Source organism: Lithobates pipiens, unplaced genomic scaffold (genome assembly GCF_037356315.1).
Source record: "Lithobates pipiens isolate NorthernLeopardFrog02 unplaced genomic scaffold, aLitPip1_a1.2 Scaffold_1, whole genome shotgun sequence".
NCBI lineage: Eukaryota > Metazoa > Chordata > Amphibia > Anura > Ranidae > Lithobates > Lithobates pipiens.
The window spans coordinates 198,062,946-198,079,834 of record NW_027507685.1 but is presented as its reverse complement, the minus strand read 5'-3'; the positions used below and the strand labels follow the sequence as shown (position 1 = coordinate 198,079,834).

At 44.9% G+C, this 16,889-nt stretch overlaps 1 protein-coding gene across 2 annotated transcripts in view; it reads left to right on the top strand.

Moving 5' to 3' along the window:
• The window catches only part of LRFN1 (leucine rich repeat and fibronectin type III domain containing 1), a 252,593-nt gene extending 239,381 nt beyond the window's left edge, over window positions 1-13,212 (top strand). For both annotated transcript variants that reach the window (XM_077479880.1, XM_077479870.1), the window contains one exon: window positions 11,270-13,212. In XM_077479880.1, coding sequence (XP_077336006.1) covers window positions 11,270-12,119 — 850 coding nt within the window. In that variant the 3' untranslated portion in view covers window positions 12,120-13,212. The remainder of the gene's footprint in view (window positions 1-11,269) is intronic.
• Window positions 13,213-16,889: the final 3,677 nt, after the last annotated feature.

Genomic DNA, 16,889 nt, shown 5'->3' with positions numbered 1-16,889 from the left:
TTGGAGATGTTTTGAAGCTTGTCCAAGCTACTTCTTCAGTTCTAATGAGTGTCAGAAATATGCCCCAGCAATTATATCCAAATATGTAGCACCAAACACCTTGATCTAATTATCATGTAAAGACAGATGTTATTGATTGATAACAGGATGGAAGGTGTGAAAATTGCGGAACCACCCTGTAGTAGATACATATTCTCATCCTTGGTGTCAGGAAGGCTTCATAAATGTTAACCCTTCCAACTAAATGGCTGAAATTGTAGAGATTGTTGTCAAAATGCTGGGGTAGATATATTAAAACAGCATTATTTGTGAAAGACAGTTGGTGTTGAAGGTCCCCACCCCTGTGCAATGGTGATTCTCCAGACACATCACTGTTCTCAATAGAATGCCACGTTTCCTTTTGTTAAGAAAAAAAAAAAAAAAAACAATCCTCTCTAAGCAGTCACTGTACATTTCAGGGATTTTAACAAACCTATTTGCATAGTCCTACCTTTTAAAGCTCTGAATAAAAAGCTTTTTGAATACTGATTCTGAATAGGAGAGATTGGTTTGTTATAATCAGCCGATACACTCCTGGTCTTTTGATGAGAGAAGCTACAGTATCTGCATCCCTTTGGAAGTATTTAACCCTTGTAGAGTATCTCACCAAAATTAAAATTTTGATTGCAGGGAATGCCTAAAATTTGAATATCTTAGTGCAAATTTGGGGAAAATCGATGAGCTAATCATACAAGCAGGAAATGACAATTGCCATATTGCATTGAACTTTACATGTAATTACAATGGTTGCAGATTAAAAAGGAGAGGTACTTTTTTAATCACATTAAAATACAATATGGCTTGTGTGGCAACTGTATATGCTAGATTTTATTTTTATTTTTTTATTGCTAGATTTTTTTTTCATCAAAGTTGAGTTACCCTTTAAGGTGTAGGAATACTGATGAGATTTGGCCCATAGAATTTGCTTTCCTATGTTTGGCCATTTTTGAGCTTCCCTGGCTTACAGCTCTCTGCATTTCTCAATACACTGTGAACAAGGAAGCGTGTATCACAAAACAATTGAATTAAACAACAATATCCACTCACATGAAAGAAAGAGGAGTTGCATTCAGTTCCATAATCTGGGTGGAGGAGATAGTGTTGGACTGCAGGTCACAGCAGATCCTGTATAGCTGGCACCAAATCAGATCCAGGCATGAAAGGGTGGAAATGGCTGAGCACAGCGCTGTGCAGTCTCCTTCAGTGTTCCCAGCTAAAATGCCTATCACAGTCCAGTGAAGTGATAAGAGTCCATCAGATAAGGATAGGGGTTCCAGTGAGGGGAGGGTGGATATCAGTACGGATGGCTGAGCCGCGCTGTGTCTCTACAGCATTCGTTCCACCTCTATGGTGTGGAGAGAGACACAGGGCCGTGTATCCAGATCGAAAACGAGGCTTGGGGAGCAAAAGGTGTTTACGAAGTAAACCTCCCGCAGCAGGTGCCGGCTAAAAAAAAAATACCAGGATTATGACTGATAGCTTCAGCCATAATCCTGGTAAACCACTTGCAAACCGCAATGTATATATATGTATTGCAGTCAGCAAGTGGGTAGAAGTTGTCCTTGTACTTGAAATAGGTGTTGTGTCAAATATCCAGCAAAAGATTTTCTGTAAATCAAAGGATTAACATTTATGAACCCTTGCCAACAGCAATGGTGAGATTAAAGTACTACTTACAGGGTGGATACACATTTTTCACATCTTCTATCCTATGCTTAGACGATAACACCTGTTTTCCTATGGTAAATGTATAAAGGTGTATATTGGTGCTACCTGATTTTATATACTGTCAATGCCGAGGAGTATTCCTTACATTCAGAACTGAATTGACCTGGACAAGCTACGAATCATGTTCAGCATTACAGAACACTAGGGACGATCCCACGGTTCGAGACAAATGTAACTTTGACTTGAACATCAGGTGTTTGTCTGTTTGCCGAATTCCACATTCGCGGCAAATTCACATGCTGCGGAATGTCCCATAATGCACTGTGAGATCAGTGCATTGATGTCTGATGATTGGCCGAAGCATGCACCTGACCTGCATGCAGGGCTGTCTTTAATATTGATTGGACCCTGGGAAAATATTTTATTGGACTAGTAAACTCAAAATTAGTTTACTGCAGAAGATCAGGTCACGATTGTGATTGCCTGCTAGAGCTTATAGCACATCATTTCCGCTTTCTGATTGGTTGCTTGAGGTTACAAAACATCATTACTGCTCACTTATTGGTCTCTAGAGGTTACTGCAAATCATTATTGCTCACTGATTGGTTGCTAAAGGTTACTGCACATCATGACCTCTGCATCAAATTACAGGTGTGGCCATCCTGCACTAGGATTGAGGTGTTCACTATGTACAGAGTGTGGGGTTGAGGGGTGCACTACATACAAAATGCATAGTTGAAAGGTGTGCTACATACAGAGTTGAAGGGTGCACTATGTACTGAATGCAGCATTCAGGGCTACGCTAGGTACAGAGTGCAGGGATGTGCTATTTACAGAGTGCAGGGTTCCTCCTTTAGCCTTGTTACCGCTGAGGAATTGACAAACTCTTTTCCATGGCCCACCTCACCACCTGTCCCATTGACCCTGTCCCCTCACAATTATGCAATCACCTTCCTGCTCTATCCTACAATCTCTAACCCACATCTTCAACCTCTTCTTCTCCACCGCTACCTTTCCCTCCCCATGCACTGGTTACCCCCATACTTTGCCAGGATGCTCCAGGCTTAGTTTGTTTGTCATAGCAATAGGGTTGTTCCAAACTATAAAATGATTTGCACAACTGATACATATCTTGTATCAATTGTTTTACTACAGTAGAGTTTTCCTTTGATATATTTATTTGAAAACCATCATTTTGCTTCAGTTCTTTGAAATCTTATTTCCTTACCATCTTGTGACTGGCTTTCTCGGCTGCGTGCCAGTGGCAGTGACAGACAGCTGAAAATCAAGGAAGTATGGGCTTTGACAATTGCACTATGGAATTGGTTCTCAAAGGGCAGCTTTCACCAATCTCGAGAGGCAATTTAGCTGGGAACAAGCAAAATGGTGTGGAACAGAGAAACCTTTTAGCTATGTCCCAATCAACCACCCCCATTTCACTAAAAGATATCTACCCTAGTATTATTTCTAAAACCTGTGGTCCATGGAGGCTTTTCCGTTATGGGAATCACTGAACTGACACGATCTGCACCTTATCCATCGCCTTCGTAATGAGTTTCTTCGCTGTGTAAAGAAAGAGAATGTCAGACATGGCAAACACTTTAGAATGGGCCGATTCAGGATTTCTGAGCAGAACGGAACTGAGAGGTAATATTTGCTGTAGATAAACATTACAGACAGGGAGAAGATCTGCTTAACACTTAGGGAAGAGTGTATAGTGTTTAAAGATGGATATTGTACACAGAGAAACAAGGACTCTTGAAACTGTGATTTGAAGGCAAGTCACAGGTAAATACCATGTTGCTTTTAAACAATGAAAAAGAACTACAATTGCCACAATATACTGTACATGCCGCTGTGAAAAGGCATAGAATGAAATATATGCAATATTTGTTAGCATTTTGTGTAGCCTTTGAGACAGCCTATTCCACCCCAGCAGTATAAGATGCTCTAGAGTTGCTTGTGAGCAGCATACTGATTTATTGATGATGTGTGAGAGATAGCAACATAATCAAAGTGTTTCTGTTGCTAATACATCAGAAACAAGCACACAAGCCTCAATGTTTTGGGCAGTTCTCCAACCAACATGCAGAATGAACATAAATATTGGATACGGTACAGTGTTGGTTGCAGGAAAACATGCATTTGCATTGATTTATGCTGTTGCATTTATTTTGATTGTTAGGAGGTTCCAGAAGGGACCAAGTAAGTGTGCAGGAAAAGAACGCCCCAAAGGGATCAATAAACCTAAGGCAAAATAAACGACTTTAATGGTAGACTCTTGCTAATCCAGAACTGATTACTTTACTTTCAATACTCATCCAGTTCTCTGTCTTTGTCAGATGCTTTCTTATCTACACTTCTCACTATGCAATTGATTAAACTACCTGCCCTTCACATACTACCTAACCTTTTCAACATATAACAATTTCCACAGCTAGCCCATCTTTCTTTGGAAACCTTTATCACCTAATAACTGTAATTACATGTTGTACTTCACTTGACATTTCCCTCTCTTTCTACTCTTCTTGACTATTCCAGCCTATGTGTCCTCTTTTAGAGCATTCTACCTGCCCCTTCTTACTGCATTCTGATTAAATTTGTTCTCTCTACTTAACTTACAAAACTGACTGCTTGCACTTTTCACGTCTACTCTCTACCCCTCCATCATAGTCTTTCAGCCCTTATCAATTACTGTATGCCCTTCTAATGCCTTCTTTCCCAGCTAGCCCTGCCTTTCTATAATATGCTCTCCTCGCTTCTCCTACCTTCTAATGTCGGTTTTTCAATGGTATGCCCTACTTCTCCTGCCCTTCTAGTGTATGTTCTTCTCACTTCCTCTGCCCTTCTACTGACTGTTTTTTCCACGTCCCCTACCCTTCTACTGTATGCTCTTCTACAAAATGCCTTTCTCACTTCTCCTGCCCATTATCTGCCCTTCTACAGTCAGTTTGCTCTTCTAACTTTCCCAGCTCCTCTACTGGCTGCTCTTCTCACTTTCCTACAATAGGCCCTTTTCACTTTCCCTGCCCTTCTAGTATCTGCCCTTCTAGTGTCTGCTCTTCTCACTTCTACCATTCTTTTGCCTGCTCTTTCACAATATGCCCTTCTCACTTCTCCAGCCCTCCTGTTATCTTCCTTTCTAATGCCTTCCCACTTCTCCTAACCTACTGTCTGCTCTTCTACTAAATGCTCTTCTCACTTCTCCTACCCTTCTACTGTTTGCTCTTCTCACTTCTCTCACCCTTTTTTTATGTGATTTTCTCATTTTTCAGTCAGTCTCATTTCTCCTTACCGCTTCAACTTTCACTTATTTTTGTCTTTTTCACCATACCTGAAATTCACTCCTTGCCCTTATCACTTGCTGCCAATCTATTCACCTACCTTTTCTATCCCACTCATCCCAGTTCTTCCATCTACAGTACCCCTCATCCCACCCCAGATGCTCTACCTGTCCATTTTATTGAATCTTGTAATTATGCTCCTTCCATACCTGCTATTTCCATTCCAGACATCCTTCTTCCTTCACTTACCCCTTTAACTCTTCCATCTATCTCTACCTGCCCGCCTCACTCACCCTCTCAAGAGGCCTGATTCATTGATCTTCCCTGACTGCTCTTTGCAACCCATCCTGTACTTGGCCTTTTCCAATTGGTTTACCCTTTTTGAGCCATAAGTATTCCATAACCTTACCCCTCATTCTACCTGTCCCTATCTTGGTTCCTCTACTTGCTCCCCTTACATTTCCTGCTCCATCATTTAGCCAGTGGTTAGCCCATGCCAGCTTAACTATATTTAGATTTTTGCCCCCCACATCTCATACCAACACATTATCATATTACATATGGAGAAAGAGAAAACATATTGGGGGTTATTTACGAAAAGCAAATCCACTTTGCACTGAAAGTGCACTTGGAAGTGCAGTCGCTCGAAATCTAAGGGGTAGATCTAAAATGAGTGGAAGCTCTGCTGATTTTATCATCCAATCATGTGGAAGCTAAAATGCTGTTTTATACTTTCCTTGCATGTCCCCTCGGATCTACAGCGACTTTACTTTCAAGTGCACTTGCAGTGCAAAGTGGATTTTCCATTAGTAAATAACCCCCATTGTCTGCAGAAAATAATAAATAAGTACAGAGACCTTCCATAAACACTCCATATTCTTTGTAGACAGTAAGTAGCCCCAGTCATACATTTCCTGCAGAGTACACCTTCCTATCTTTGTACTCACCTCTCATGTTCTTTTCTTTCTTATGTCTCTCCATTGCACACTCTTTGTAATTTCCCAGCTGGTCACAAATATTTATCACTTATACTTAATGAGCCTTGAAAGATACTTAAAAAGCCATTCAATTCCACTTATTGCGTCTGTGATATAAACAACACATATCTTGTAGTAAACACAAATCACTGAGATTTAAAATTAATTTTATGGGGGCTTGATGGATTTACAGTGCTGGGGTTTTGAGTTCAGTGGCCCCCAGGGGCACTGTCTATATGGAGTTTATATGGGTCTTCACCAGATGCTCTAGACTCTGTCCATAATACCTAGACGTATTGGTGGGTTAATCTATCTTCCTTCCAAACAGCCTTTAGAAAACATGTATGCCTGTGGGCATGTTAGACTGTAAGCTTCTCTGGGACAGCAATGAACATGTGGAATACAGTAAACCTTGTATTGCGAGCATAATCTGTTTCAGAAGTATGCTTGTAATCTAAAGCACTTGTATATCAAAGTGAATTTCCCCACAAGAAGTAATGGAAACTCAAATGATTAGCTCCAGAACCATTTATTCATAAGTCCTTCCGTTTATAGTCCATAAAAAAAAGATTATAGCAATAGGTTGTGTAACCATAAAATGTCCATCCACAAATGGAAGCCTCCACAAGGGGATTAGAAGCAAAATCCATCATCTACAGAGTATAAAAGAGAAGAGAGGTGCCTGTAAGTGTAAGGCCGCGTACACACGCGCAGACTGTTTGCCCAACCTTGTTCGTCAAACAGTTTCGGCAAACAGTCCGCTCAAAATTTGCATGAGCGGACTTGCCCACACACGAGCGGACTGTTTGACGAACAAGGTTGGGCAAACAGTTCGCTCAACTTTTGAAATGAACGGACTCGCCCACGTAAGGAGGAGGCAAATCCGCCCATTTCGAGCGCGTCTCCAGGTAGGCGGGGCCCGCGAAGGAGACGTCGCGGGCTCCGCCGCCTGGAATGGGCTTAAAGGGGAACCCCAACGCCGAAAAAAATCGGCGTGGGGGTTCCCCCCAAGTCCACACCAGACCCTTGTCCGAGCACGCTACCCGGCCGGCCAGGAAAGGGGGGCGAGCGAGCGCGCCCCCCCTCCTGAGCCGTACCAGGCCGCGTGCCCTCAACATGGGGGGTGCCTTGGGGAAGGGGGGGCCGCGCGGCCCCCCCCCCCCACCCCAAAGCACCTTGTCCCCATGTTGATGAGGACAAGGGCCTCTTCCCGACAACCCTGGCCGTTGGTTGTCGGGGTCTGCGGGCGGGGGGCTTATCGGAATCCGGGAGCCCCCTTTAAGAAGGGGGCCCCCGGATACCGGCCCCCCACCCTATGTGAATGAGTATTGGGTACAATGTACCCCTACCCATTCACCTGTGAAATAAAGTACAAAAAAAAACACAACACATGGAAAAAGTATTTTATTGCACAGCTCCGGGGGTCTTCCGTCTTCGGGGGTCTTCTCGCCGGACTCCTCCGCTATGTGTGTGTAGCTCTTTTACTAGCGGAGGAGTCCGGCTTTCTTCCTCCCCGCCGCCGGCCTCTTCTCCCGACTTCGGGGGTCTTGTCCCCCTCTTCGGTTCTTCTGCCGGGCCACCGCGCCTGGTCCGGTGGCCCGGTCTTCTGTCGCCGTCTTCCGTTCTTCTGTCGCCGCCTTCGGTTCTTCTGCCGGGCCACCGCGCCTTCTTGTAGCTCTTTTACAGGCGGTGGCCCGGTCTTCTGTCGCCGCTGTCGTCGTCGTCGCCGCCGCCGCCGCCGCCGCCGCCGCCTTCCGTTCTTGTTCTTCTTCTTGTTCTTCTTCTTCTTCTCCTGGAGATGTTGACTCGACGAGCTCTCCGGCCGGAATGCCAGGGACACGCTCCGCTGCCACTTATATAGTGACAATGGGGCGGTGTCACATGGTATATGTCACATGGGTTGGTCACATGGGTTGATGTCACATGGGGACTATGACATCGTAAGGGGGCGGGGTCACCATGTGACCAACCCATGTGACATATACCATGTGACACCGCCCCATTGTCACTATATAAGTGACCGCACAGCGCGGCTCTGGCATTCCGGCCGGAGAGCTCGTCGAGTCAACATCTCCAGGAGAAGAAGAAGAAGAACAAGAACGGAAGGCGGCGGCGGCGGCGGCGGCGACGACGACAGCGGCGACAGAAGACCGGGCCACCGCCTGTAAAAGAGCTACAAGAAGGCGCGGTGGCCCGGCAGAAGAACCGAAGGCGGCGACAGAAGAACGGAAGACGGCGACAGAAGACCGGGCCACCGGACCAGGCGCGGTGGCCCGGCAGAAGAACCGAAGAGGGGGACAAGACCCCCGAAGTCGGGAGAAGAGGCCGGCGGCGGGGAGGAAGAAAGCCGGACTCCTCCGCTAGTAAAAGAGCTACACACACATAGCGGAGGAGTCCGGCGAGAAGACCCCCGAAGACGGAAGACCCCCGGAGCTGTGCAATAAAATACTTTTTCCATGTGTTGTGTTTTTTTTGGTACTTTATTTCACAGGTGAATGGGTAGGGGTACATTGTACCCCATACTCATTCACATAGGGTGGGGGGCCGGTATCCGGGGGCCCCCTTCTTAAAGGGGGCTCCCGGATTCCGATAAGCCCCCCGCCCGCAGACCCCGACAACCAACGGCCAGGGTTGTCGGGAAGAGGCCCTTGTCCTCATCAACATGGGGACAAGGTGCTTTGGGGTGGGGGGGGGCGCGCGGCCCCCCCTTCCCCAAGGCACCCCCCATGTTGAGGGCACGCGGCCCGGTACGGCTCAGGAGGGGGGGCGCGCTCGCTCGCCCCCCTTTCCTGGCCGGCCGGGTAGCGTGCTCGGACAAGGGTCTGGTGTGGACTTGGGGGGAACCCCCACGCCGATTTTTTTCGGCGTTGGGGTTCCCCTTTAAGCCCATTCCAGGCGGCGGAGCCCCGCGACGTCTCCTTCGCGGGCCCCGCCTACCTGTACACGCGCTCGAAATGGGCGGACTTTCCGAGCGGGAACAGTCCGCTCATTTCGAAAGTACAGCGGACAGGCCCACACACGGGCGGACTGTTCGCTCAAACACAGTTTCAGCGGACAGTTTTTCGGAATTTCCGAAAGACTTTGTCCGTCCAACTGTCCGCTGAAACTGTCCGCTGAAAGCCCACACACGAGCGGACTGTCCGCCCAAACACTGTTCAGCGGACAAGGTTGGGCGAACAGTCCGCCCGTGTGTACGCGGCCTAACAATATGGTTACATTTAATTAATGTACAACATTTAGCAACTCACATGGTTAATGATTAAAAGAGTCACCTCTAAGTAAGCAGGGATCTGGGATAAAGTGGTTCATAGACCAGGTCTCACCGCTGTCAGTCTGCAATCGTGACCGGGAAGACTACCCTGCAGTAGAGCAATCTAAAATGAGGCTTGAAGTGCTTGTGGAGCGTAGAATGGAAGGGACAACATTGATGACGGTGCAGAGGATGGTCTGTGGACAGCTTTACCCCGGATGCCTGCATACTTAGATGTGCCTTTTTTAATCATTAACAATGTGAGTTTCTAAATGCTGTACCTTCATTAAATGTAACCATATTGCTACACTTAGAGGTGCCTCTGTTCTCTCTCTCTTTTACTCAGTTGTGACATGACTCTTATATCAAGACATTGCTTGTATATCAAGTCACAATTTTGTAAAAAATGTAGCTTGTCTTGCAAAACGCTCTCAAACCAAGTTACTCTCAAACCAAGGTTTTACTGTATATTGATGTTCCTTAAATGAATTACATGGATAAATAAATACTTTCAAAACTCCAAAATGTACTTGTCCTGGAGAAACAGACATGGATCATTTACATCAATGCTTGTCTAAAATTTCATAATTTTGGTCCTCACCTATCCCAAATGTGAATATTTAGCTTCATTGTAGCACCTACATTAAAATGAGCATGATGTGGTTTTTGATACATTTTTATTTTTTTAAGCCTATATTTGTATAAGGCCGCATACACACTGGACATTTTATGCTGTTTTAGGGGCATTTGCCATTATTTTGTTCTGGTTCTAAAAGACCCTGCATGTTAGCCTTATAACATGAACTTTAATGGCATCCTAGTCTTAGTCCGTAGGGTTCAATATTGAGTTGGCCCACCCTTTGCTTCAACTCTTCAGGGAAGGCCTATAACATGAACTTTAATGGCATCCTAGTCTTAGTCCGTAGGGTTCAATATTGAGTTGGCCCACCCTTTGCTTCAACTTTTCAGGGAAGGCTGTCCACAAGGTTTAGGAGTGTGTCTATGGGAATGTTTGACCATTCTTTCAGAAGCACATTTGTGAGGTCAGGAACTGATGTGGACAAAAAGGCCTGGCTCGCAGTCTCCGCTCTAATTCATCCCAAAGGTGTTCTATTGGGTTGAGGTCGGGACTCCGTGCAGGCCACTCAAGTTCCTTCATCCCAAACTCGCTCATCCAGGTCTTTATGGACCTTGCTTTGTGCCTTGGTCCAAATCATTTGGTGGAGGGGGGATTATGGTGTGAGGTTGTTTTTCAGGGGTTGGGCTTGGCCCAAGGGAACTCTTAAGGCATCAGCATACCAAGACATTTTGGACAATTTCATGCTCCCAACTTTGTGGGAACAGCTTGGGGATGGCCCCTTCCTGTTCCAACATTACTGCACACCAGTGCACAAAGCAAAGTCCATAAAGACACAGGTGAGCAAGTTTAGGTGGAGGAACTTGACTGGCCTGCTTAAGAGTTGAGTCCTGACATCAACCCAATAGAACGTCTCGAGAATTCATCCCTACATTTTTAGTGTAAAAATGGTGGATATAAATGAGTTTTCTATAATTAAAATTACCCCTTTTTCTTGTCACCAATTTATCAGATTCTCCTGCACACTAAGTCAACAAGGCCAATTCTATTTTTGTTTAGAGTGCCAGGAGTCAGGACTGACACTTTGCAAATGATTAATTAAAACTGGAAAAAAAGAAAACATGTTGTGGGCCTTTAGCAACTAACCAGCTCTTCTCTAATTTTATGGACTATAAAACAAAATGTCTGATCAGTTACTATAAGCAACAATACTTTTGTTGTCATCCCTCTTTCTTCAGTTTTACCCCACAGCACTCACAAGCCTTGTGAACAGATTTCTGTTAGTACCAGGTTTCACCTACAGGTGGCTCTGCTGCTGAATTTTGAAAACACAGCAGCAGAGGGGGGGGGGGGGGGGTCTCAATTAAATATAGCTTCACTTTTGTTTTGTTTTTTTGTTTTTTAACCTTTCATTGTTAAAAATGTATTTTTGCATCCTCAGAGTTATGTGTTATCTTTTTTTTTTTTTTTACAGAATGATCCCCCCAAGCAACAGGAGTTTCCTTGTGAATGATTTGGCTCCAGGCCGTGAGTATGACCTTTGTGTCTTAGCTGTCTATGATGATGGAATGACCTCCTTGACGGCCACACGAGTGGTAGGATGTGTCCAGTTCACCACTAAAGAAGAGAGCGGACAGTGCAGACCACTTCATACCCAGTTCTTGGGGGGTACTATGATTATCATAATTGGAGGAATCATTGTGGCTTCTGTTCTGGTGTTTATCATTATCCTGATGATCCGATATAAAGTGTACAGTGGCCAGGAGGAAGGAGGCAAAGCCAGAGTCAGCAATGTTTATTCCCAAACCAACGGGCAGCAAGGCATGGCCTGCGCCAACTCCTGTGCCAAACTGGGAGAAAATAACTATGAACCTTTGCCTCCATCTTCCAAAGAGTCCCCCCTGGAGGGCAAAGACCCTGGTAAAAGAGAGAGCCAACCACGTTCACCTCCTCTGGTCCCACTGACTGAAAAGGACAAGCGGAGAACTAGGACCTCCAGTGATCTTCAGACAGTTGCTCTGTTATCTTCTCTGTCTGCAGAAGGAGACCACACAGAGACCAGTGCTCTTGGCTCCACCACCTCTCTATGTCTAGTTACTGCTGACGGTCAAAATCGTGTGGGCCCAAAAGCACCTCCCAGGACTTATCAACATAGATTTTCCTTTGATGGGGACTATACTCTATTCCAGAGCCACAGTTACCCTCGCAGGGCACGGACAAAGAGACACATGTCCACCTCGGAGTTGCACAACCAAGATGCTGCCCTGGGACACCGGAGAGTCACGTTTAGCAGCACAGAATGGATGCTAGAGAGCACCGTGTGATTATCTTTCAGGGAATGGATTGCCTGAGGGGTTAAGTGACATGGAAGGGCACTTCCTTTGAAACCTCATGGTCTCGGCATTAATGTTTGGGGATTGATCCAACTCTGATATGCGACTGAAGCATTGCGTAACTATGCTTAATGTTTCAGTACACTTCGTAAGAGGTAAATAAATAAATAAATAAATCATTTTTTTAAAAAAAATTGTTGCCATTTTTGATGTTGGGTTTTCCGATATACCCAAAACCTTCATTCATATTGTGTGATTTACCCTGAGAGGGCCCTTATCGATTTCCAGAAGTGTACAGATTTATTCTGCATCGTTATGTAATGCTTTTGCATCAGAATGGCCGTTGGCACTGCTTTCTCAAAAGGTTTTAAAAGCTGTGTGTTTCTACAGATCCTGCACAGCAGTGCTGCTCTCACCTGCATAATGAGACAAACACCTAATCAATTCATGTTCTTGGTGTCCATGGTTACCAGGTTGTTAAAGAATATAAGAAATTCATGGATGAGACCCTCTGCCTTGCCCCTATAAAAATGGATCCACCGTTTAGCCCTTCCCCCCGTCTCTGGTTTGTGGATCTAGAGGGCTGTTGTTCTGCTTGGGTTATAGTAGAATTTTTACTGAGCCCCTGAAGCAGTGCCTTAAAACAAGTGAGAAACCAGCACCCAGGCTTTCTGATACCCTTCTGTGAACCTTGGTGTAACTTGAGGGGTGGACATGCTGGTTCATCTAGGAAACAGGACATATGCACAAACGACACGATACCTAAAACCTACTGTACAAAAGCATTCCTGCACGGAGGAGACAGAAAGCGTAAAAGAGGATTTTATTGGTCGTGATCACACTTAGCGCCACTTATACAATCTGTACATCTAGCTGGTCTGGATTCTTTCTGAGTCACTCGAGTCAGGAGCCTTTCTGGGACTTGAGCAGGAAGTGAGAGATCATCCAGAATATTGTCTACACACAAGTTTTTACATTAAAAACGTGTGTCACCCTCCCTCTCCCCAGTACATATAGCATGGAGGAGAGAGAGAGAGAGATGCTGGTGGGTGCAGTGGGGAATTAAAGTCCTTTCTGTTACTGATCTCTGTGTCTGATCTGTTTTTTTTTTTTTAAATTGCATTCTCATATGTATTTACATGGTTATGATGTGCGCACTGCATGAAAGTGTCTGAAAGAAGTGAGAAGCGCTCATTGTAATAAATCAGATTCTTTGTCTTATTCTTCATGCAGGTAGGAAATTCAAGGCTGAATTGAATGGTTTCTAAGGCAATGTAGATTGACTTCTGATTCTTTAAAGCTAAAACAACACTTCTGGTGTGCTACTGTTAATAGCAGTTGAGGCATGCTAAAAGGACATGTTTTAATAATGGGGCCAATTTAGTATGCCTTAAAGGGGTTGTAAAGGTTCATTTTTTATTTTCTAAATAGGTTCCTTTAAGCTAGTGCATTTTTGGTTCATTTACCTTTTCCTTCGATTTACCTTCTAAATGTTTTTTTTTTCTTTGTTTTCTTTGTCTGGATTTCTCATTTCCTGTTCCTCCTCAGTAAGCTGTTCAGTAAGCTGTTCTGGCTGACTAAACACCGCTCGGATGATGGTGTGAAGTTTACTGAGGAGAAACAGGAAGTGAGAAATTCAGACAAAGAAAACAAAAATTTAGAAGGGAAATCAAAGGAAAAGGTAAGCGAACCAACAATGCACTAGCTTAAAGGAACCTATTTAGAAAATAAAAAAACTAAGCTTTACAACCCCTTTTAAGCAAATCTGTGGGCTGCCTTAAAGAGACCCTGTCACCAGCTAAAAATTGTAGGTAAATACAGGATAATCAAGAATTTAATTTGCCCACTTGCAATGTTTATTCTTTCCATATATAACTTTTATTGACTTGTGTAGTGCTACCCTTGTAAGGGCCGCTGGTGAATGTGGTCGTCTCCCACCCTACACAGTCAGGCACATACATTTCCAGTCACTTAGATATAAGAAGCAGTCCTTGCAGCTTTGTTTGTTTTTTTATTAGGGGAATTGATCATGGATGTGGAGGGGTGCATATGGGATGCCCATTTGAACTATGAAACTCTGTAGGGACTTGAACTATATACACTCCAGTATATAAATTCTCTACTCCTCTACCACCAGCACACACATACTTGCAGACCATCACTCCCAGGACAAGCTATGACCAGTTTCAGACACAATCTCAGCTGGGTCTGGATGAATGCCCTTTGCTACACCTATAGTGTAGCAAAATGGAAGTCTTTGGTGCTAGCTGTCCTATATGTGGCTACTGCTCTCAGTACCACCTCTTCAGGCACTGCCAACCCTCCTGGCTGCAGCTGCCTCTTTCCAATACCCGTGCCACCACAGCCTTCCTGATTGGCTCTGCACCCATCCCAATCCTCTCAGGTGTGCCCCCCAGTCCTCCTGACTGTGTGTCACTCACCGGCCATCTTGACTGTTCCTCCTGGAGACGTGCCTGGCTGTCCGCTCCTTGCTCCCATGCCTTTTACTCAGGACACCTCAGTTGGTTTTGAGAAGTTCCTGTCCACACCCAAGCCCAGGCTCAAGGTCACCCCCCCCAGACTGGGGAGCTTCATCCAAAGCCACAACAGCCAAAAACTCCATCTGCAGCTTCTACCTGAACTCTCCTCCCCAGCTGGGCTGACTCAGTGTATTTGAAGGGGCCTGCCCCCTGCCAAACCATGTTGGGGATTGGTCAGGGCTCTCAGAATACTCCAGGCACCTTACCTCCCCTCCCACTCTTCTAGAAGGTTCCAGTACCTTCTCAGTGATGCAGCCTTTGAGGCATCCAGCTCTCCCTGAATCTCTGCACAAATTGACCTACACTAAACGAAAAAAAAACTATCTATATTTCTAGCACACTAGAGGGTGCTACACTTCCAATGTTCCCTTCAACTTGCTAGAAAATGTTGGTCATGCCATATACAGTAGAGCAATTTCCTAACATAGCAGAGGTCTAGATAATGGGAGGGATAGGGGGTCTAACCACCCCCTCCAGAGTCTCTGCAGCACAGCAGCTAGTGCTGACAGCGACACCCAAGAAAAGAAACACTCTTGCAGCCTGTCTGTGCAGAGTGAGGGAGGCTGCTACTCTCTAGCTCCAGTCACCACTCAAGGGAGGACTTCCTTTATGCCTGGTACACACAGGCAGTTTTTCATTTGTCAAACCCATCGGCATTAACGAAAAAAAAGGAGGTGCTTGCTGTACTAACTATGTGATGTTGATACAGTGATCTCCCCACTGAGTTATTGTGTTCTGACAGGCAAACTGCTCCCCCCCCAGCCAGAACACACTGGTCAATGGCCAATGGCAGCCATCACTGATCTGTTGTCAATCAGCTGCTTGCTTTCTAGCATGCCCATTTAACAGATGTTAGGCCAGCTTCTGTCGGACAGGCTGCTGTACGCAATGGCCGAATGTCGGTTGGTTTCTGCTGAACCAGCCAATACTATCCAATGTTCAGCCAGTGTGTACCAGCTTGTGTGTACCAGCTGAACCAACCTGGTCTGGTAAGTGTGTTATATCGAGTGGGACTGCTATATTGAGGGATCAGAACCATACTGTGGGGGTGAGAATGAGATGTATTGGGGGGGGGGGGGGGGGCAAAACGTTACTGAAGAGGAAGGAATGAGGAAGGATATTGCAGAGTGTAATTTGAGTCTGATGGACTGCTGACATCACATCCACTGACTGTGATGTCTACACAAGGGAAGATTTTACTGCTAAATAAAATGCATATAATAATATCTTATAGGAATATTTTTGCTGAAATTATTGGTCAAGAAACTGGGTCTCCTTACATGCTGTTCAAATCTTTAAGAAAATAAATGTTCAAAACGTTTACATAATTAGAACTGGTCACAATAGTCCAATTAAAAATTGAAAACGCAAGATTAAAAATGGCCCAAAACGTTCCCAATAATAATCTTCCAACTTCATCTATTGATACAAATCTGTAATATTGCCTTCTAGATAATGGAAAGAACTAAAGCTGGTCCTTGGCTATAGATGAGAGACTCTCAGTCTGACCGTTTTTAGCTTCAATACAGTATGAGTACATTATACAACACCGTGTGCTTGGTTAATGAGCTTTCCAGACACACCAATTTTGCTGACAAGCAAAAGTAGATGCAGCTGCTTTCCGGTATGTTGTGCGGTCATATTTTACTATTACAGCTTCAATTGTGCTGCAAGTTTGAAAATAACTTACTAAGCTATTGCTAGACTCACCAGACTTCACACGTTTGTTGCACAATTTTAGGAAGTCTGCATTATATGACTCCAGATCAACTTTCTTTGCAAATATTTTGCATGCCTGCTGCAAAAGTTCTGGTTAAGTTATGTTGCGCAATGGTCATCCCACCACAGGGGTCACTATGGCTGACTTATCATGCTGTAGACCAGAGGTAGTCAACCTCAGCACTCCAGATGTGGTGAAGCTATAACTCTCATCATGCCTCTGAGAGTCATGCCTGTGGCTCTCAAAGTCTTGAAATGAATCTTGAGTTGTAGTTTCACCACAGCTGGAGCACAAGGTTGCCTACCCCTGCTATAGACTTTCCGAGCTCTTGCTGTAGACTCACCATTGCAACTTTGCTTTTCCTAGAGACTTGCCATGCAAATTTGCTACAAATTGGAAAAGTTTCAACTAGAGCTTGTGCTTCAAGTGCACAACTTGCCTGTGAACATGTGCAGCAAGTTAACAGACTTACAATTCAACACTGCCACGAATGTGTGGAAA